Below are 21,659 nucleotides of genomic sequence, written 5' to 3'. Positions count from 1 at the left end.
ACTTTTTTTTTTTTTTAAGTAATAGTTTTACTATGCATTAAATTGATCAACGATGACAGTAATATACATTTTCACCAAATCAGCATATTGGCATGCTTTCTCATGGAAACAACATGAATTAATTACATTTTAAAGTATATATTTAAATAGAACACAGTTATTTTACATTGAAAGAAGTCTTTCCATAAGGCTGCATTTATTTGATCAAAAATACAGCCAAAACAGAAAATATTATTACAAAGTCATTTACAAAATCTTACCAGCCACAAACTTTTTAACATTAGTGTAATTATAATTATAATTGAGTATTATCATATTATCTTATTACAGTTTCCTCTGAATTGTAAAATATTTAAACTGTTTAGTATAAGGTATAGAAAAGGATTCAGTATTTCAGACATTACTTTTTTAATCTGCCAATCCCTAAAAATGTAGTTTTTTTTTTTCGTTTTGGCGTTGCAGATGAAGCCACGACGCTGTTCCGGGCCACTACTCTGGCCAGTACTTTGATGGAACAGTACATGAAGGCCACCGCCACACCTTTCGTCCACCACGCACTCAAAGACTCCATACTGAAGATCATGGAGAGCAAGCAGTCCTGTGAGGTAATGGAACTAAACAGAACATTCAGCAGAAAAAATAAATAAAATTGTCTCACTGTTAACATCATTGTGCCTCAGATCTGTGAACGTTCTGTTCTCCCTGTCCTGATGCTTTGTGTTTAGTATGTCTGAGCCAACATGAGGTTCTCTCCAAAGCTCCTGCCTTGAGCAAATTGGCTTTTGTCAGGTTTCTGTTGGATAGTGAATAAACTGAACTAACAGTCAGAATCCTTTTCCCTCATGTGGAGTGTTTTCTGGTCTCTCTCTGTAGCTGAACCCATCTAAACTGGAGAAGAATGAGGATGTTAATCTGAATCTAGCTCATTTACTCAACATCCTGTCAGAGCTGGTGGAGAAGATATTTATGGCTGCTGAGATCTTGCCCCCGTAAGCATGATAGCACACCACCATATAGTCTCCTATCAGCATTACTGCCTTGTATCTATACTGATTATCCATGGCATTGCTAGTTTCAGTACAACACTGTGTATATACTGTAGGAATGCAAAAATGTATCGTTATCATCAACAGTTATCGACCAATATTTATTATTTATATATTAGGGGTGTAACGGTACACAGAAGCCACGGTTCGGTACGTACTTCGGTTTTGGGGTCACGGTTCGATACGAGTTCACAATCAGCTATAAAACTGAAAAGCCTCTCGTGTGTTATAAAAGTACAAAATAAATTGAATAATGAAAAGTAAACCTTTCACTCTTGTAGTCTTTTTCAAAAATGAATTGAAACTCCGAATATAGGCTAGCTCTTGCGTGTCTTCTGAACTCTTTTTTTGGGTTGGTGCGTAGATCGTCCCTTCTTATGCTTTTTTTTTTTCTGTTTCTGTTGTGGGTTTTTTTTTATGTGTTGAAAAGTTTTAGGTTGCATTTATTTGGTCAAAAATGCTGTAAAACAGTTATATTGTAAAATATTATTGCAATTTGAAATAACTCCAACAAATAAAAAATTTGCCTGCAACATTTAACTGCAACAAAAAATATTCCTAACAAAACTGTCATAAAATATTATAAAACATTTAACCATTTTAATATATTTTTAAATAAATTGTAATGCAATTTATCTACACATATATTTTGTCTAAAAATCATTTATATATATATGATTTTTTTTTTTTGACAGACTAGTAAAACATCAGCCATAACATGGAAATAACTATCAGCTAAAATAACTATAACACCATATTGGCCAAAGTTTTTATATCAGTGCATCCCTACTATATTATCATCCTGTCCATGTAGTGCTACATTGATATTTGTTTTACATTTATTCTTTACAGTACTGTGCTGTTTTTGCAGTCTTAGTTTTCATAGTTTGTCTGTTTCCTCCCTGTCCAAGGACCCTGAGGTACATTTATGGCTGTCTTCAGAAGTCTGTGCAGCAGAAATGGCCTACCAACACTACAATGAGGACCCGAGTCGTGAGGTAGCAAGCTACATTTAAGCTACATTTGGGCATGTTTACAGAGGAACATCTTTCAATGTGCCAAAATGTGTTTGTCTCTGTCCCCCCAGTGGTTTCGTCTTCCTGAGGCTCATCTGTCCTGCCATTCTCAACCCCAGAATGTTCAACATCATCGCTGGTGAGTGCACAGCTTGCATCACAAGCTCCATTTTCCAGCTGCAACACATTTAGGTCAAGTACCCACTCAGATATTTCATTCTGCACCTGTTAGAACTTCAGTCTGATAGAAGAGCACTTAACGGTCCAAATGTGTAAACGCATAAACATGTCATAGTGACAGTCAACAGGCTATTTCATATTTTTATATGAAAGTGGACATTGGCACATCAAAAAATGTGATTTGTTAACAAAGGGTTTTAAAATTCTTCCTAATAAAAATGTAATGATTTGTGATGTATTTTTCAAATTGTAATGCAGTTTGAATACTGTTGGGTAAAATATGATGAGGCTAAATTAATACTGCAATGTATTGCTTTTCAAAGATAAAGCCAAATAACAATCTAGAAACAATATAGTTGGTTTAGTTGACTTCTAAAAAGAACCTATTTCTTGAGCATACTAATTATAAGCTTATTTCAGAATATGAAGGATAGGATTTATGTCTCATGACCTTATGGGAGCTCAAGGCTGCCACCTACAGGCTGCATTTAAGCAACGTCACATGAAGTGCAGCTGTTCTGTTGTGCTGAATATCACTGTTGTATGAAGTTGTTTAGAAGTGTTTACATGAATAAATGTGAATACATTTTGGGAACATTTGGTTCAAAACTTTTGGAACAAAAGTTTAGGGTCAGTATTTTTATTTATTTTTTGCTTTTGAAATACATTAGTGTCACTTATACTGAATAAAAAGTATTAAATATTTTAAATTGTTACATTTCTATTCAATTATTTAAAATAAATGCTGTTCTTTTATTCATCTATTATTGAGCAGCAAATCAGCATATTACTGTGCGTTCACACCGCTCTCTCCGCCCTGCCAACGACGCCGTAGAAAGATTTGTGGACGCTCTGACGTAGATGGAATGCTTTATTTAAAGGGGCCGCAAAGCAAACAAGCATGTTGATCGTTATTTTTGCAGACTGACCAAGTAGGGTATAAGTTAACCTCATGGAATCTTTTAAATGTGAAAGTAAGAAATAGTGTTGTGCCCCTTCTTATCAAATGACCTACTAATGTGGTCTGAACCAAAGTTTACATGACTGCGTTCTCTGGAATCCTCTCAAGCGGAGGACTTGCACATTCTGATTGGTTGCTTGCCACAGAACCGCGTCATAGCTAATTACCATAAAGTTGACCTGACTTCAACTCTTCTCGCCGCTCTCGCCGTCCCGCCGCCCTCACCGGAGCTCACCGCTGGCTCACATTGAAAATTAATGTGCGAACCGGTGTGAATTTTCAGAGCACTTCATGCTTCCTTCATTTTCCAGCAGGATTTGCACCTGCCCACACTGCCAAAAGAACCAAAACCTGGTTCAATGACCATGGTTTTTTGAAATCCTGTTTTCGTGGGTTTTATGAGCTGGAAGCCCAAATTATGTACAAATAAACAACTAAATACTTGAAATCGTTTAAGTTTTGGGCCCTGAATCTATAATCTATGAAAGTTTAACGTTTTGAATGGAATTATGGAAATAAATAAACTTTTCCATGATATTCAAATTTTTTGGAAAGGGTCTGTAAATATATAGTGAAGTGTTTTTATATATATGTGATGCGATCTGGGAAAACCCGTCGGATGTCGCGCTGGGCCGTTTTCAGTAAATTCCAAAATAGTTTGAATGTCAGTTTTTTTGTCAATTTTTTTTTTCCATTAAATTATTATTCTATAACATCTTTTCTCTTATCTCTGAAAATATCTTGGCAAAATTCCCTTGTTTAGTGCAGAAAAACAGCGATTTATAGTGTCAAGCTGAAAATACTCTCTTTCTCTAATGCATTCTATGCGACCATTAACGCCCAGCAGAGGTGAAAAAAAAAAAAACAATCACTGTATATCCCATACACCTGTCCGTCTCGTAACACTACAAAGATAGTTTACCTTTAAAATAAACCACATACATGTACAGTGAATGTATATTGCGCATTTCGCGCCAATCCTGTTTAAACTATAACGTCACGCAGTTTCATAACAATCGCGAGATGGACGCGTCTCAACGGTGACAGTTATTTAAACCTGTTTTTCTCAAAATTCCGTTCCAGAAAATCATAGAGATCGGCCGACTTCAGATAAACATAACTTCTGCTACCAACAAGCTATGATAAAAATAAAACAGATTTGGAAAGGGCTTGATACCAGCATCCATATGATATCAAAACCTGTAATAGGTAAAATTTCACCATGTGGTGGGTTTTCCCAGATCGCATCACATATATAAAAACAGTTCTCTTAATTTGTAATAATATTTCACAATATTACTGTTTTTTTTTTCTCTTCTATATATCAACATAAGACACTTCTTTCAAAAACAAAAAAAATCTCATCGACCACACTTTTGAACGGTAGTATATATAGTTTTACATGCATGTTGCACACTTTTAAACTAAAATGTCAATTTTAGTTAAAATTACACTTCGTAGACCATATAGAAGTTGACAGGTTAATAAACAATACACTACATTACTAACCCCTACCTAATGTGACATGACCAAAAAAAAGACTATATAGTATGCGAAAAGCAGTACGCCAAAAGAGTAGTATGTCCGAATGCATATTATTCGAAAAACAGTAGGTGGAAAGTCCCCGGTCGGATGACCTACTGCTTCCGGTGAGATTCTGAAGTGCACATTCGTTGGACATTTTACTATCCCATGATGCCACAGGATAGGATTTATGAATGGCAGTGAAAAGACACAACTGATGCTTGTAGGTCACGTGACAGTAACAACATGGCGGATGCAGTGCGTCCGAATTTAATTCATATTACCCACATTCATACTATATAGAACATATGTTCAAATTCAAATGTAGTTCCTAATCAGACAATATGTGATTTGGGATGCAGCGCAAGTCTTTTTTTGTCAAAAAACTGACTGTAGTGTAAACAGTGTTAATACTGCTAGTTTAGTATGATATTATTAACGATGATGAAAATGTTTTGTTTTTGCAGACCCTCCATCCTCCACAGCAGGTCGAACGCTCACCCTCGTAGCAAAGTCTGTGCAGAACTTGGCCAACCTGGTGGAATTTGGCGCTAAGGTGTTTTGATTTTCACGCTGTGTTAGAAAATGAGTTACCCTGAAAAGGCGTCAAAGAGTCTGTGAATGCTAATGTTGCAGCAGTGGCATATCATCGTTTGTTGTGATGTGTTTGTGTTGCAGGAGCCCTACATGGAGGGGGTGAATCCTTTCATCAAGAACAACAAACAAAGGATGATCATGTTTCTGGATGAGCTGGGGGTAAACTGCCCTGTATCCATTTTGAAAGCAGCATGGGTTACCTGCGGCTCTGTTTATGAGCTCTGTGTGAAGTAGCTTTCCTATAACATTCTCTCTGTGTTGTTTCTCCAGAATGTTCCTGATCTCCCGGAATCTACCGAGCACTTTAGGACTGATTTGTCCCGTGACCTTGCTGCCCTGCATGAGATCTGTGTTACTCATTCTGACGAACTCCGCACCCTCAGCAACGAGAGAGGAGCACAGCAGGTATGCGTCTCTCTCATCATGCATGATAGTAAGAAATATATAAGACATAATGTGCAGTCAGCCGGGACCCTGACATGAATGTATAGACTGACTTTTTGTTATCATGCTTATTACACAACTACTTGTCAAATAGTTGGTGAAATTATTTTAATTCATGAGATGAAAGAGGCTGTTTTGAGAAACGTGAAACTAGCACAGCTATGGAGAAAATAGGTTACCAGGGAAAACCTTCAAATATATAGTTTAGCAGTCATTATATAAACATACCACAGAATGTCTTGATTGGCCAATCAGAATCAAGTATTCGTTTAATTATTATATATTGTGGCTTTATATATTGTAGGACACTATTTTTAACATTTGACCAAAATCAAGGTCAAATGGTGTTATGAGTTTTTTGACCAGCGAATTTCAAAGTTTTGTCCATCCTTAGAACGGCTGCATCTGAGGCAGTAAGTGCATCACATTGTTTTCGTCAACTTACAGGTTTTAAAGTTTAATTTATGTGGTAATCTCTGTGGTTTTTCTGTCATTTGGCCAACATCTCATGATATTAAAGATGAAGTGCTACGCACAGGCTATTTAAGGCAGTATTGGCTATGACTCGACAACATAATGCCTAGACTAAGGGTGCTTTCACATCTGTAGTTCGGTTTATTTGGTCCGGACCAAGGGCGAAAAATTATACTTTGTAGCATTTTTCAGGCGTTTTGGTTCCTTTTCACACCACACTGATTGCTCTGGTCCGAGTTGATGAAACGAACCAAAATGCAGTCACGTGACAACATCCACATCACTCGTTGGCCAGATGTATCTTGAATGTATTTCCGTAACTGCACTTAGATTAATTAACGAGTGGGAAAATTCCAACTGAACTCCCGGAAGTAAACAAAGAAGGAAAATCCAGCAGACAACGCGACACTTTTTACTATGGAGAGACGACTGCGTGTGCTGATTGTATCCCTGCTGGTCAGTTTATTATATAGTTTGTCTACACCACTTTAGACAAACAATAACATTGGAGAATGAAGCGAGGATGCGGCTTGAAAATAATGTTTTAATGCACTGCACGCGGCGAAGGCACATCGCAAGTCACTTCAGCAGGAGGCGTGTATTAATGTTGCTTAACAGTGACTCATGACTACGGCAGCTGGTTTAGTCCAAAAATGTGCAGGTCTTTGGCAGTTGGTTCTGTTCGAGGTCGGTTGACATTCTCACCACAAACGAACCGCTCCAGAGTTCGCTTGAAAGCGTACCGAGGTTGTTTGGTCCGCTTTTGGTGCGCACCCGAGTGCGATTCAACCGAACTGTGCGATTCAACTCTAGTGCGATTCAACCGAACTAAATGAGGCGGGTGTGAAAGCACCCTAAGACACTTTTCTCTGCTCCTCAAATACGTAAAACATTAGCATTCAAATATAGTGTTTTTTGAGTAAAGAAAATGTGGGGTTTTTTTTGTTTGTTTTTTACCCTGCCATTGCAAACAAGCAGAGTCAGTCCAAACTGCGTGTGGCACTTATTCATGATTGAGGCAGTTATGAGGTTTTACTGACAGTTTGTGGATCTAATGGAGTAACAAGGTTTTTGTCACAAGCTCTTTTTAATACTTTTTAAGTGACTGCAGTCACTGATGGGTTTTCTGAACCTGCTTTCTCAGAAATCTGGTTGCAGCCGTTGATAGCTTTATTTTTCTGCCCTGTCCAGGTAGTGTAATCACTGTTCCTTTAGCTTTGAACTTGCGAACTATGCTTATGCTTCTATGAACATTTAGTACCTTTGCTATCTTGTTGTATCCTGTTCCTTGTTTGTGAAGGGCGATGATATCTTCTCTTAACTTTTTGGACCATTCTCTTGACTTATTTCTAACATGCAGTCAAACATGACACTCAACAAACCTAGCCCGTTCAGATATATCATGTGTTCTAGCTCAAGCACACCTGGTGCAACTGATGAAGCCCTTGATTAGTTGCATCAGGTGTGCTTGAGACTAGGGCTGCAACAACTAATCGATAAAATCGATAATAATCGATTATGAAAATCGTTGTCAACGAATGTCATTGTCGATTAGTTGGTCTGCTCACGTCACGGGGAGCGTTTACTGATGACGTCACTTTCATGACAACAGTCACACGCGAAATGGCAGAGAGTAGGCCTACAGATCAATCGGTGGCAGAAAAAAGTGTGCGCCCAAAGTCATCTAAAGCATGGGAGCATTTTACATTAAATGCAGCAAATAAGATTGTAACCTGCAAGTTATGCAAAGCTGAGCTTGTGTGGCATGGAAGTACCACAGTGATGCACGAACACATGAAGAGGAAACACGTTGGTGTCACGGATGAAGGTGAAACATCAGCACGCTAAGCAAAAACTGTATCCTCATTATATGAAGATGTGAAAATGGTATAGTCTAGTTTAATTCAATGCTACCGTGTAAACAGCTTTGTTTACTAACTTGGGGACAGTCAACTAGATCTATTTTGTCTCGAGCGTCAGGTTGCGCAATCAGTTCGCTCGCAACATAAGTGATGGATTAAAATAGCGCTACCGCAGAAATAGGTTAAATTAAATGGTGTTTACAAAGTGAAGCACTAAATATAAAAGCAGTTAATAACAGCAGCAGTAAAATATTGTTTTTTAGTCACTGTAGTCAGTGGTTTTCAGCGAATGCTTGTGCACTAATGCGTAATTTTTCCTGTCCTTTTAATCAAGCCTGTTAGCTTGCTGCGTACCTGCATTCCGCTCTCTTTTTATAGCATTTGTCTACTATTTAGTTTTAATTGTTTTTCCAAAAGCGATCTACTGCGGCTCTACTACGTTCACATGCTTGTTTTCAGTCTTTCTATATTTAATTTATTAATATATCCTTATAATTCATTTAATTTTAAATACAATTTAAATTATATATTTTAGATGTTTCTGGTTTATATCTTCACATCTGAACAACATGTCTGTGTAAATTTGTTTTAACAAAAATTATGTTATGTTAAAGTTATGTTATATTAGTAACACTCAATGTGTGGCTTTTGCACTTTTTAAAGTACACTTTTACACATAAATACCCTGATTTAGGGTTTTATTTAGTTATAATAAACAAAAAAATAAAAATTTGATCAGATTAATCGAAAATATAATCGTCTGATTAATCGATTATCAAAATAATCGTTAGTTGCAGCCCTACTTGAGACAACACCTGTTTTGCAGATGTGTGTTGTTGTGAGGGATTCTATTCAGGGGGTTGAATAATTTTGAGACTGCAGAAGTTTGATTGGTTCATTGCAAACAGCTCAAAGTCAGTAAATTTAGCCAATAAACATGATTTGCAATGGGGGTTGAATCATTTATTATAAAAAACGTATGTAAATAAACTTCACGAGTTTATAGCAGTGGCTGTTTATAATACATTTGCATAAGCGAGCAGTGAAATCTAGACAAGTATCTTACTCTTACCTTACACTGATATTAAATTGGGCATTCTTCAGTTTCTGTGATTTGGCTGTATTTATTGATTGTATATGTTATTCTTTCATCGGATACCATCCATATTGAAATGAAATGAAAGCATGTGAAAACATCACAATACGTTGAAACAAGTCTTCACTGTGCCATTTTTGACCCAGCAGGTGAAGATTATAATGCAATCATTGCCCGTTGTCGTTTTCTTTTTCTTCACAGCACGTGCTGAAAAAGCTGCTGGCCATCACTGAGCTCCTCCAGCAGAAACAGGTGCACTATGCCATGTCCAACAGCAACAGGTAGTTCCACCTCGGTCATTTTGTCTGTCAGTTTGTCTCCGTCTTCCTGGAGTAGCCAATGGGACCCCAGCATGCTCCACCCTCATCCCCATGTCAGCTCCCATCCTCCCCATATCTTCCATCATCCCTTTTCCTTGCGCCTCATTGTCTGTGCCACGAGAACTATGCAAACCACAGCTGCAAAACAAAACGGCTGGACTCCTGAAGTCCAAAACCAATGACATTATAATCACACGGCCAAATCGGTTTGACTGCTTGCAGTATCCTGGGTACATATCAGTCTAGCAGATGGGTCGACCAACCAATGTCCCAATAAGTCCGCAGAATAATGTTTTTGAATACAGGTTGCCAAAGTGTATCTCTTCATCTGCTTGATCTGAAACTGAACTGACACAAGGCTGCAACGATTCTTCTCTATAACTGGATTATGAGCTAAAATGATTTTTATACTGTAATTTGTTACTGATTTACATGGCTATGAATATCCAAAATGTGCTCAGACTAGTGTTCTTTGTCCTTTATCCTGTTCCGTTTAGTTTGAACTGTGCTGTAGACTGGATTTTTCTTTTTTCTTTTTATCATCCTCAGAGAGTATGATTATTTTATATCAGAACAATAAATTCTCTTGCTGGAATCATGAGTATATAATTTGAGGTAACATGATTTGTTTTCCATATTGTACTTATGTTTGATTGGTTCAGTCTTCCCTGAGACAAATTCAAAGCCAGACATGTTCTCAGGAGAAAAGTTCAAGGTAAAAAAAAAATGTTTACAAAATTTACAATAGGAAAGATTGTATCAGGAATGCATGCACTTATTAAACATGTTTTATAAAGTACTGACTGGCTTATGTCTCAGATCAGCTCATGAAAGCAGCTTTTGAAAATAAGACAGCTGTTGTACTCTAAAAAATATTCTAGAGTGTTTGTCTGTTGTCAGTTCTTGATTGAACCATTATTATGGTTATCGACAGCATCTGTGTCATGTCAATTGAACCCAGAACACCCCTTTTACCCCAGTTCTTTAAAGGGATAGTTCACTTTGAAATTAATTTTTGATATGTTTTAGCTTACCTCAAGGGCATCCAAGATGTAGGTGTCTTTTTTTCCGCAGTAGATTCAATTTTGATATTTTTAGGTCAAACCGTTCTTGTCTGTCAGTCATATAATGCAGGTCTATGGTCACTGGCTCAAAACACAAGCACAGAGTCCAAATTAAAACAATTCCCCACGTCCAATTGAAACAATTCCCCATCATAAGTACACATTGATGGCCTAAGACACGAAACGAGCGGTTTGTGTGAGAAAACGAACAGTATTTATATCGTTGTTATCTCTTGAAAACAGCACATGTCCAAATGATCTGACGGCGCGGGCGGGTATAGATGTATACACTAGATGTCGCTTGGCTACGGTTTCGTTCCAATGAACTGCAGTAGCCAAGGCGACATCTATGTTCATTTGGACGTGTGCTGTTTTCAAGAGATAACAACGATATAAATACTGTTCGTTTTCTCACACAAACCGCTCGTTTCGTGTCTTAGGCCATCAATGTGTACTTATGATGGGGAATTGTTTCATTTGGACGTGGGGAATTGTTTTAATTTGGACTCTGTGCTTGTGTTTTGAGCCAGTGACCATAGACCTGCATTATATGACTGACAGACAAGAACGGTTTGATCTAAAAATATCAAAATTGAAACTACTGCGGAAACAAAGACACCTACATCTTGGATGCCCTTGAGGTAAGCTAAAACATATCAAAAATTAATTTCAAAGTGAACTATCCCTTTAAGAAGACTGTCACTTTATACGTGTACTGTAAGATATCTGCTAAATAGTTGCAAGCAGATCTTAAGTGTTTTAACTACCAGTACACTATCATTCAAAAAAAAAAAATTGAAACAAGTCTTTAATGCTAACCAAGGCTCCATTTAGTTGATCCAAAGTAGAGTAATATTAAATATTACCTCTTATAACCATTTTCTATTTTAAAATGTAATTTATTCCTGTGATGACAAAACTGAACTTTCAGCAGCCATTACTCCAGTCCTCGGTGTCACATTATCCTTCAGAAATCATTTCTAATATGCTGATTTGCTGCTCAAGAAACATTTATTTTTATTATTAATGTTGAAAACAGTTGTGCTGCTTAAAGGGGTCATCGGATGCAAAATTCACTTTTATATGGTGTTTGCATATAAATGTGTCTTTGGAGTGTGTGGACAACCACCATACAATGGAAAAAAAATCCATTCACTTTTTTTTTTCTTTTAATCCTCAAAGTCTAAACACTCAATCAGGCAGTTTGGATTTTCTGAGCACTATAATGCCATAATGCTCATGCTCCGCCCACAACCACTGACGGACTGTCCCGTATTAGCATATTTCTGCCCTCAGCCATTCGACACCCCCACCACGGAAGAGAGGAGTGGGGTGAGCAGTTGCTTATCATTTAAAGCAGTGGTTCCCAATTCCAGTCCTCGTGACCCACTGCTCTGCACATTTTGTAGGTCTCTCTTATCTCAGTTCAGTTCATGGAGTCTCCTAATGAGCTGATGATCTGGTTCAGGTGTGTTAAGGGAGACATACAAAATGTGCAGAGCAGTGGGTCACAAGGACTGGAATTGGGAACCACTGATTTAAAGAGACATGCACCGAAACAGGTCACTATGAGCAAAGCTGTTTTTGAGGAGGTAAAAAGGGTGTTGTTTTACACAACCATTGAGGAATTTTAACCAAAGTATATTGCAAACTTTACATGAACACCCTAAAGCAGGGATAGGCAACTCCGGTCCTGGAGGGCCACTGTCCTGCAGAGTTTAGCTCCAACCCTAATTAAACACACCTGAACAAGGCAATCAATGTTTTCAGGATTACTAGATAGATACAGGCAGGTGAGTTTTTAATCAGGGCTGAAGCTAAACTCTGCAGGACAGTGGCCCTCCAGGACCGAAGTTGCCTATCCCTGCCCTAAAGAATCATACCAATTTGTGGAAAATGGGCATCCGATGACCCCTTTAATAAGTTTGTGGAAACAGTGAAACCTTTTTTCGATATTTGATGAATAGAAAGTTCAGACAAACAGCACTTGGAGAGATTTTCTGGTAACAATATAAAAATATTCACTGTCACTTTTGGTGAATTGAATGCATCCCCTCTGAATAAAAACTAATGGGAATAAAAAAAATATTTTATTTTCAGAGATGTAAAAGACATGACATTTTGCAGAAATATTTACAATTTAGTTTTAGAACCGCATGACAAGTGTCAAATGGAATCACTCAACCCGTTCATGAAATAACTGTCGAGGATGTTGCTGATTTAAACATTTCATCACAATGCATCCAAATCCTCGTCAGTCCATTCCTGCAAAACAGAAAATCCATAAGCTTCAAGTGGCAGCCAGAAGACGTGCATTTGATGAACCAATCTAAACTTACCTCCTCAGCAACCATCTGCCTTTTCACAACGTGATCGTCATCTTCATATCCATGTTTTCTTTTCCTGAAGGCCGTGGACAGAGGAAAGCATCAGAACCATACACTGTTATCATCTGAAGACTGCATTCATTTAGTGACTGTCTTTGGCGATTCATCACTCACACACATCCAAGCATGCAAACTAGTGCATCACTGTAGCTCATAACTGTGTAGTTATAGATCAAGATCATAGATGTTTTTTTTTTTTTGTCTGTCAATTTGCTGTTTAACTATAGCCTCAACAGAAAAGTATCAGGTAGGCATTTAAAAATATTGTGAATAAGAAGAAATCTGATCCATTGCATGTAGGCATTACGATGCCACGGCCTTCTGAAAGCGCTTGACATTTCTTATGGCTCACTATAAATCGCTCAAGACTTGCATAATCCTGAAAGGTCACCATGCCCAATTTTGTCTTTATTTTGCAGAACTGAATGTACCTTTATGGCTGTAGCCACCACAATCCAGATCCTCTGAAAGAAAAGATTGGTAGCAAAGAAAGCAAGATTGTTCTCACCAGATGCAAAGGAAGAAGGTGGATGCACGAACCAAGTTTTGCTCGGACTTCTAGATAGGCAACACACTGCCAATCTCAATCTCTCAAACCAACTGATTCAAAACTTGAATTCACAGATAAGCCATCAAATAGATGGTTAGAGGTTATGTCCGTCGAAAAGTATACCTAGGGTCTTCTAAGACTGAAAATCATGAACACTCCAAGAGGATAACCAAAATTGAGTAAATCGCAAATGCTTGTTGACCCAACCTGCAAAATCAACGTGGATCTGTCCGACTTTGATTCACACCCGCTGGTGTAACCGACCCGGGAGCCGTGAGTTCTAGACTGGCATCTGTAGCAAGCAAGAACTTCGGCACTGCATTGCTCTTGACCGTCAGGGAAGCAAGATGCACTTATGGTGCAAGCCTTAAAAACCGTCTCTACACTCAACTGTACCGCACAACCTCTTCCTGTTTTCGACTGCGGTTTCAGGTGCAGGTAGATTTAGATCCTAAAGATAGCAACTGATTCCTATCTTACCTTCTGAGCAGCTTCGCTTGACAAGATGCTGCATCCTGGCTTTTATCTCCAAACCAGTGTTTGTGTGATACATGAGCAGATCAGTGAGACTGATTCAATTTTGGAGGATAGATTACACAAGGTTGGTGCATGTGTCCACTTTTAATAACCTGCCCCCTGTTCTTCCACCGAAGCAACAGCAATAGACTCCAACTCAAATTCATTTTATAGCTTTTCACCAGAATGGGCCGAGTGGATTATGAACTTCCTGGTTTATTTCACATCATAAAAGAAAGACTTATTGACTATCAAACTCTACTATTTTATTATATCAGCCTGTTCGTGTTTATCAGACTTGCTTGACGAGTTAATTTGGCAGTTTCTGGATGTGTATTATTCTTCCCTGAACTATGTAAAACCGCAAAAAAACTTAATTTAGAAGATTCTACAATGTATTTTTGTTGGACAGGTAGTTGCATTGTCCTGTACTTACTGAGACCCTTACAAAAAAAGTACTGAGGTGGTACCGATTGTACAGTGGTGTGATCTGATGCTAATACCATGGTACTCTTGACATACACCATTGTAATGAAAGATTACCATGGTATTTGTCCAAAAAAACTGGTTTAACCATTGTACTGTGTGCTAAAATCATGGTAATACCCTGTTACATTTAGTATAAGGTGTATATTCACTACCACTGACTTGAAACAGCTCACTTTGTACCCATTTCCTGTTTTCATCTACAGTTGATGTAGGGGATTCTCTACAGTACATTTAGCTGCATTTTTGACCCAGCAAATCTATAAAAAGCATGACGCAGATTTACCTTCTTTTCTTTTTTGTATTTCAGGTAGCTCATGTATTTTTATTTTTATATTTTATACTTAAAAAAACACAACTTTTGCATCTTAGATACAAAACACCAAGTGACTAACCTGGCTGAATAAAACTCTTAGTATGATTAGTTGTGTGTGCTTTAAAACTCTAAGTACTGTCATTTCATTTTCCCCACAAATACTCACAAGTTTGTAGCAAATTCAGCATGAATCCTTTCCAGTTTCTGCTTGCAGGTATCGACCTCCTCAGCTCTGGGAAGCTCGTACGCTTTCATAAGACTTGTTATTCCTATAGTGAAAATAGACACAATATTACACTTCTACTGTATCCTTAAATGTTCCAATAACAAATGATTGATAATCCAAAGATTACCCTTACCAGGCACAAAATAAGACAAGCTTCAAACAAAAAAGTCACAGGTTTGTCCAAGAGGAAAGTTTCAATTATGTACAATGCAACAAAACAGGCAATCAAATCATCTGATGTATGATACACTACCATTTAAAAGTTTGGGGTTGGTAAGATTTTTTTTAAAGATGTTTTTGAAAGAAGTCTTGCTCACCAATTACAATGTCATTTATTCCTGTGATGGCAAAGCTGAATTTCCAGCATCATTACTCAAGTCTTCAGTGTCACATGCACCTTCAGAAATCATTCTAATATGCTGATTTGGAGCTCAACAAACATTTCTAATCAATGTTGAAAACAGATCTGCTGCTTAATATTTTTATACAAGTAGTAGTAGTGTTTTGAGTGCTAGTGTGTATTAAGTCTACATAGGATTACAGCATGGAAGGCTTTGCATGGGTCCTCTATAGTCTATAGCATTTTCAGAATGGCATTTCACAGCCAAATGGATATTTAGGAGACAAATCTCCCATAAAATAACTTTGACGAATTTACAGGTCACCATTTATAAGATTTAGCAGCTGAACATGTGTTATGAAGGACCTGTTATAAAGATTTTACAGGAGTTTTCAAATTTAAGCATCTCTTATCTAGTGACATTTTAACAGTAAAAAAAAGGGGGGGAAATACTTACGTCTCATAGACTCATAGATCTTAGAGAGGGTCTCTTTATCCTCTTTAAGCCCTATGCATTCGGTCAAATATCTGAAAATATATATAAAAAATGTTTTTAACATCCTGCCATCTCAAGTGTTAGAATCTCTGAATGCTGAAGGAGAAACCTACGCCTCAATCTTCAGGCCAGCACGTGTTGCACCGTTGAGGATGGCTGTGAGGGCGATCTGAGACGGAGAGAAGAGGAGTCCGATGTCTGTCATTGCTGCTCTGTTGAGAAAGTCTTCAGCACTTTTTCTCAGCATCTCTGGGTTCTCTAACAATGGGTATCTGGTCTGAGAATACAGAAACCATGCATTCAAATTCCCTTAAATTATCTATTTAGCTACTTTTAAAAATGAAGTGCCTAATCTCTGGTGCCGTTTGAGCACCCCTACATAATCAGTGTCGGGGAAGCTACTCTGAACCTGTAGCTTGACAACTACTAATAAAATTTAAAGTAGTTAAAGGCAGGGTAGGCAATTTTGGAGTGGCTAGCAATAGCAAGCTAGCTTTGAAAGCATTAGATTAGAGCTGCAACTAACGATTATGTTGATAATTGATTAGTTGGCCGATTATTTCTTTAATTAATCGGATTAAACAGGCCAATTTTCTTTTTTTATTGACAAAACACTATTCCACGTCCTGGCCAAAGCTGTCCTACAAACTAATTTGCCAACTGAATATTATAAAAACATAGGGAATATATCTATATCTATGCTATGTACAAAGAGCTATAAAGTAAAAAGACCGTTTAAATCCCTACATTAAAAAATAAGATAATAAAGACAAAACACTCAGTGTTAACAGATAAGAGGAATTTCTGCAGGAACACACACATTCACTCTGGACACAGTAACCGGTTACTGTCATTTCTTTATCCTGTAAATGTTTGAAACGTCTTGCATCTATATTCAATTACACGCAGTTACCACTCTCAAAAAATACTTGAATTACAAATACTTGAATGTTGACTTTTAAACCGAAATTTAACGTCCAACAACAGTTATTTCAGCAAAATTAATATTTTTGCGATGAATATTAATCATCTTCCTAAGTACTTCCCCTTCCGTCTGTCTGAGGCGCATGTGCGTGCCGGTGCTCATTCAGTAAAGTTTGAAGTTTAACACAGACTGTAAGGATGAGTATTCATGCAAAATGGAAATACTAGCGTGAATTTAACACTTACAGTTAAGGATATAACCGAAAAATTTTACGTTTTGCGCTGAGGAAACATTTCACACATTAAACAGCAAATGCATCTGTCAAAGCACCTGAGGCAAACCATGTTAAACATTACGCTTATGCATTATTTTGAAGTTTAAATTAAAGAATTCTCATGTTTTGGGCAGCTTGGATCTTGCATCTATCCCGCAACAGCTCACTCTGTTTCCCCAACTATTTTTAGAGTCATTTTTCCCATCATAATGCATTATTCAGTGCTGTAATTTGACTAGGCTCGTGGAAGTTTTCCGTGCTCAGTGGGCAGCAAGACTAATCGATAATGAAATTTGTTGTAGATGATTTTTATTATTGGTTATTATCGATAAGATCCTACTCTCTCTTCAGAGCATCTCCAAAACCATGTCTCCTTCAAAACACATGAACGCACACAGCAGAGTTTGCAAAGCGTCACGAGATGAGAGACGGTAATGTCTCTCAGGACTGCGGTTTATTTACAGCACCCAGTGACTGTGTCTACAAAGCGCTGATTAAGTGTGATGTCTGCACAAGCAGGGTTGCGCTGACAAAATGTTTGTCCAATCATTGCATTCGGTCCAAATGCAATGATTGGACGAACATTTTTTGGTCCTGAGACTTCCACAGAAGTACATATAAGTACATGTTTTAATATTTATACCACTTCTATTATTGATTGCCATCAGAATGTGAAGAGTTTCAACCAGTATAGCAAAAAGTGTTTATAAAACAAATTGCCTACCCTACCTTTAAGATACAATCAAGCTACCCTTCTGAAAAACGTAGCTAGTTAGCTATACACTATAAAAAAATATTGTATATTACAAATAACTGAATGCACAATTTTAGATTGTGATCTAATAAGACGACGACACTATACTGCTTCAATGCATTGCAGGTTTGTCAAAACGCAAAACGGAATGTAGCTTTTGGTCGAGCTACATCACTACTTGCTGTAAAAAGTAGTTAGCTACTGGAAAAGCTACAGTTTTTTCAAAGCAACTGAGAAACTGTCGAGCTACTGAAAAATGTTGTTAAATTAGTAGAGTTGCTACTTGTAGTTAGCTACTCCCAACACTGAACATAATAACATTGCCTAAGCCAATGACGTGCGTTTGGAGTAGGGCTGTCTGCAACCAGGCTTTAAGCTCACCTTCATGTCAATCAGAAAACCCTCCAAAGGCCGATACGGATTGTGAACAACCAGATGAAAATTGAGCTGCTGGATAAGGAGCAGCTCATACTCCAGAATCTGTTCTAGAGCTCTCTCCTGTCCCGCTGGGCTGTCCTGAAGGTTCCCCACAAACTGAGTGCTCGACACATTAAACTCATCCACTTTACAAGAGAGATATGTACATGTCAACCTGCAAAGGTAAGTTGAGAAGGTCAGAACTGCAAAATCTATATATAAAAAAAAAAAAAAAAATCATGATCTTATAACTTATTTCACTCTGTCGATACTTACATTATAGTTCGAGGGTGATAGTCCATTAAAGAGTTGTTTAAATAGAATCTTCGAAAATACATACAAGCTGTTCCCTGAAAAACATTTAGAGGTTAAAAAAAAAAGAAGCAGCCAGAACTAGAACTAGATGATCTCATCTTTAACTGATATAAAACTGATAATGATTACCACAACAGATTTAGGCATCACAGGCTTGAACATGGCACAGAAGTCTAACAATCTCTTCTCGTAGTGTCTGAAAAGCACTTTCTCTTCCCGTCCATCAAGCAACATGGATTCATTTATTCCAGGCTGAAAAACGGATGAAGATATAATGTGATTGTGGTGCATGCTGTTAACACTATAAATTACTGGTTTACTGAGCATTGCAGTGTGTGAATATATATATATATAGATAGATAGATAGATAGATAGATAGATAGATAGATAGATAGATAGATAGATAGATAGATAGATAGATAGATAGATAGATTGTAGTCTTGCTTGCAAAAGGAATACAAAGAACTCCACATTGTGACTTACCTTACCACTGGATAGGGCTTTTGAGCAGAACTTCTGATTTGCTTCTAGTCTTAATTTATCTAATGTTTCCTCTTTATCATAAGTCCAGAATTTCTTCTGTGAGCTGTTGTGATACATGTTGAATATTAGGCTGTGGATGGAACAATACAACTATGATTACACACCAAATAGACAAGTATGCACATATAAATATACACATTTTTAGTATTCAAATTAATGTACTGTATTTTTCGAGGCAGTTAACCAAAGCAATGATTTCATATCTCATTAAAAGTATGCTTCAATCTCACCCCTCTTGGGCACACGGTGATGTTCCGCCTGTGTATTAAATCAAGGATTGCAGTACAAATATCAAACGGTTGTAAAAGATTCGCCTACTAACTGGTCTCCGTTTCAACCAAAATTTCAACAGTCGACAGGCGTGTTTTCAAACATCGCGAGAACCCGTCGCGTGTTAGTCACGCCACTCTTTAGGCGCCTTTTGATGATGACGGTTGTGTTCCTCACTCTCGAGTCTGATTCATTTCATCGAGTCGGTTCTTTCAAATAGTTTGTTTCAAAGAACAAGTCACAGGTTAACGACCTATCCAGCAATTATTTTACATCATGCCCTTATTTTATCTCGCCCTCCAAAATGACAGATTAGAGTTATTTAAAAACACATACTTTTGTTTTATTTTGATTTGGTTTTATTAACAAGGGTGCTATTCAAATCATATTAATATTCTCGATGACGTACGTTTTAAGAAATGATTAATGAATTGGGAGACATACAATTACAATGAACGCTAAATTATCTGTATTCGTGTTGATAAACAGTCATACAGTCATGTAATAAACACACTCCCAGTGAGTTTTATTTGTAAATTGTTGTTTGTCACTGCTCGGGTCGATTCAGTGCGATTTGTGAACGAATCATTCTGACCGAACCGGTTCAACCAATTCGCTGAAAATATCCAACTTAAAAGAATCGACTCGAGAGTCCAAATCTCCATCGCTTTTCAAAAGCACGTAAACATGGCCACGAGGAAATATGTTCGCAGATCAATTCAGGAAAAAAACTGTCTACTGGAGAAATACGATCAACTTCCTCCAATGTCCCAGAACGCTGCTGCGCGTCTGCTAAACATCTCAGGACCTCTGCTTTGTGTCTGGCTCCGGAATAGGAAAATTAAAACAGCCAAATCTAAACTTCCTAGGACTGTCTTTCCATCTCGCAAGACACCTCAAATTGAAGCTGCACTCTGGAGGTGGATCGATACTTGTCTCAAGAACGGTATTACAGTAAATGACTCAATAATTCGTAAAAAAGCGACTCAGGTGGCTACAGAAATGGGTCTCTGCGATTTCAGGGCGAGCTCAGAGTGGTTGACACGCTTTAAAAACCGGGAGGGGGTAATACGAGAGATGTTTGATGGAAAAGACGGGCCAGAAGAGGCCAAACCCGGCAATACGGCGGCGGAGCGGTTTAAAGAGCACAAGAAAAACCTCACGGCCAGAAAGACGCATCGAATCGAAGCTGCGCTGTGGCGCTGGATCGATCACTCTCGTGAGAACGGCATTAACGTAAATGAATCAACGATTCGCTCAAAAGCGGCTCGGTTGGCCAGGACAGTGGGTTACCGTAACTTCAGGGCGAACACAGACTGGTTCACGCGCTTTAAAACCCGAGAGGGAGTAATACGAGGGATGTTCCAGATCAGCCCAAAAAAAGAGCCCACGTCTGATAATAAAAATACGGCGATGCCATGGATGGATTTTACATCTACAAAGATCCGGCAACTTGAAGGCGCGCTTTGTAGATGGATCGATCATTCTCGTGAGAACGGAATCACAGTAAATGAATCAATGATTCGTTCAGAAGCGACTCGGTTGGCTAGGATGATGGGTTTCCACAACTTCCGTTCAAACGGAGATTGGCTCAGCCTTTTAAAAATCCAGCCTTCAGAAAATACACCAAGTGTGTCTGAAGTCAGCCTAACGAACCAATCTAATGATGAAAGCGAATCACTATCGGATCTGGACATCCCCAAACTCGACCCTACAGTGATCACAGCTGAGCTCAACGGCGATTTACACTCTGTCACTGTACCTTCCCTGTGGCAAATGAAGGAGGCTATGAAAACACTGGCAACCGGTTTACTGTACAGAGGATTCTGCGACTTTAAACTTCTTCACCAATTTGAAAAAGAGGTTGATAATGTTGTGAGAAGATCTGTGACCCTGGGATCCTAAAATCCTGGTTTAAATGTATCTGAATTGAAGTGTTTTATGAGCTGATTATTAGAGACTAGTCTACTAACTGTAATCACCACAACGGGACAGGTGCCAAACAAACGCGCTCTCCCAGATGACCACATGGGGGCGCCAAGTGTTTGTTATAACCATAACACATTTCCCAATTGGAAAAGTGGTTCCATCAAGTGTTAATTTTAATCCACATTTTATTTTGTAGCATGAATGTGTATTACATGGTCCTTTGATTTAGCTTGAATTTGTGTACCTTGTTAAATGATATTTTTTATTTTTACATAAAACTCGTTAATAAAAATACCATGTTGTAACACCCTTTTTCTCCCTCTTTTACATA

At 38.0% G+C, this 21,659-nt stretch overlaps 3 protein-coding genes across 4 annotated transcripts in view; 2 read left to right on the top strand and 1 right to left on the bottom strand.

Moving 5' to 3' along the window:
• rasa1a (RAS p21 protein activator (GTPase activating protein) 1a) overlaps positions 1-14,945 on the top strand; it is a 55,665-nt gene extending 40,720 nt beyond the window's left edge. The window contains exons 18-26 of one of the 2 annotated variants that reach the window (XM_084415435.1): positions 463-605; positions 874-989; positions 1,958-2,044; positions 2,134-2,201; positions 5,195-5,283; positions 5,406-5,483; positions 5,595-5,729; positions 9,402-9,481; positions 13,391-14,945. In XM_084415435.1, the coding sequence (XP_084271561.1) occupies positions 463-605; positions 874-989; positions 1,958-2,044; positions 2,134-2,201; positions 5,195-5,283; positions 5,406-5,483; positions 5,595-5,729; positions 9,402-9,481; positions 13,391-13,439 (845 nt within the window). In that variant the 3' untranslated portion in view covers positions 13,440-14,945. Of the gene's footprint in view, positions 1-462; positions 606-873; positions 990-1,957; positions 2,045-2,133; positions 2,202-5,194; positions 5,284-5,405; positions 5,484-5,594; positions 5,730-9,401; positions 10,116-13,390 lie in introns of those variants that run through there. The other variant, XM_084415436.1, reaches the window with a different exon arrangement.
• On the bottom strand, positions 12,662-19,974 carry ccnh (cyclin H). The gene is made up of 10 exons (XM_084415439.1): positions 19,360-19,974; positions 19,070-19,199; positions 18,716-18,838; positions 18,548-18,621; positions 18,236-18,446; positions 16,015-16,178; positions 15,863-15,933; positions 15,006-15,108; positions 12,924-12,987; positions 12,662-12,849 (listed from the first exon to the last, which is right to left on the bottom strand). The coding sequence occupies exons 2-10, from the start codon at positions 19,184-19,186 to the stop codon at positions 12,817-12,819; spliced, it is 960 nt and encodes a 319-aa protein (XP_084271565.1). The 5' UTR covers positions 19,187-19,199; positions 19,360-19,974; the 3' UTR covers positions 12,662-12,816.
• A 112-nt stretch (positions 19,975-20,086) lies between these two features.
• LOC311294518 (uncharacterized protein) lies at positions 20,087-21,631 on the top strand (the record flags this gene model as incomplete). The annotated part of the gene is made up of 1 exon (XM_084415437.1): positions 20,087-21,631. The coding sequence occupies one exon, from the start codon at positions 20,087-20,089 to the stop codon at positions 21,302-21,304; it is 1,218 nt and encodes a 405-aa protein (XP_084271563.1). The 3' UTR covers positions 21,305-21,631.
• Positions 21,632-21,659: the final 28 nt, after the last annotated feature.

The sequence above is a fragment of the Rutilus rutilus genome (genome assembly GCF_951802725.1).
Source record: "Rutilus rutilus genome assembly, chromosome: 7".
Classification (NCBI taxonomy): domain Eukaryota; kingdom Metazoa; phylum Chordata; class Actinopteri; order Cypriniformes; family Leuciscidae; genus Rutilus; species Rutilus rutilus.
Note: the sequence above shows the minus strand (reverse complement) of the source record. Positions and strands in the feature narration are given on the sequence as shown.

What these genes read in the sequence shown, in the direction of transcription:
- ccnh (XM_084415439.1), bottom strand. Translation starts at nt 19,186, where the DNA reads ATGTATCACAACAGCTCACAGAAGAAATTCTGGACTTATGATAAAGAG. An exon ending in GTTTTCTGATTGACATGAAG is followed by an intron (nt 16,179 to 18,235) that starts GTGAGCTTAAAG and finishes CTGTATTCTCAG; the next exon opens with ACCAGATACCCATTGTTAGA. An exon ending in GCTGGCCTGAAGATTGAGGC is followed by an intron (nt 15,934 to 16,014) that starts GTAGGTTTCTCC and finishes ATATATTTTCAG; the next exon opens with ATATTTGACCGAATGCATAG.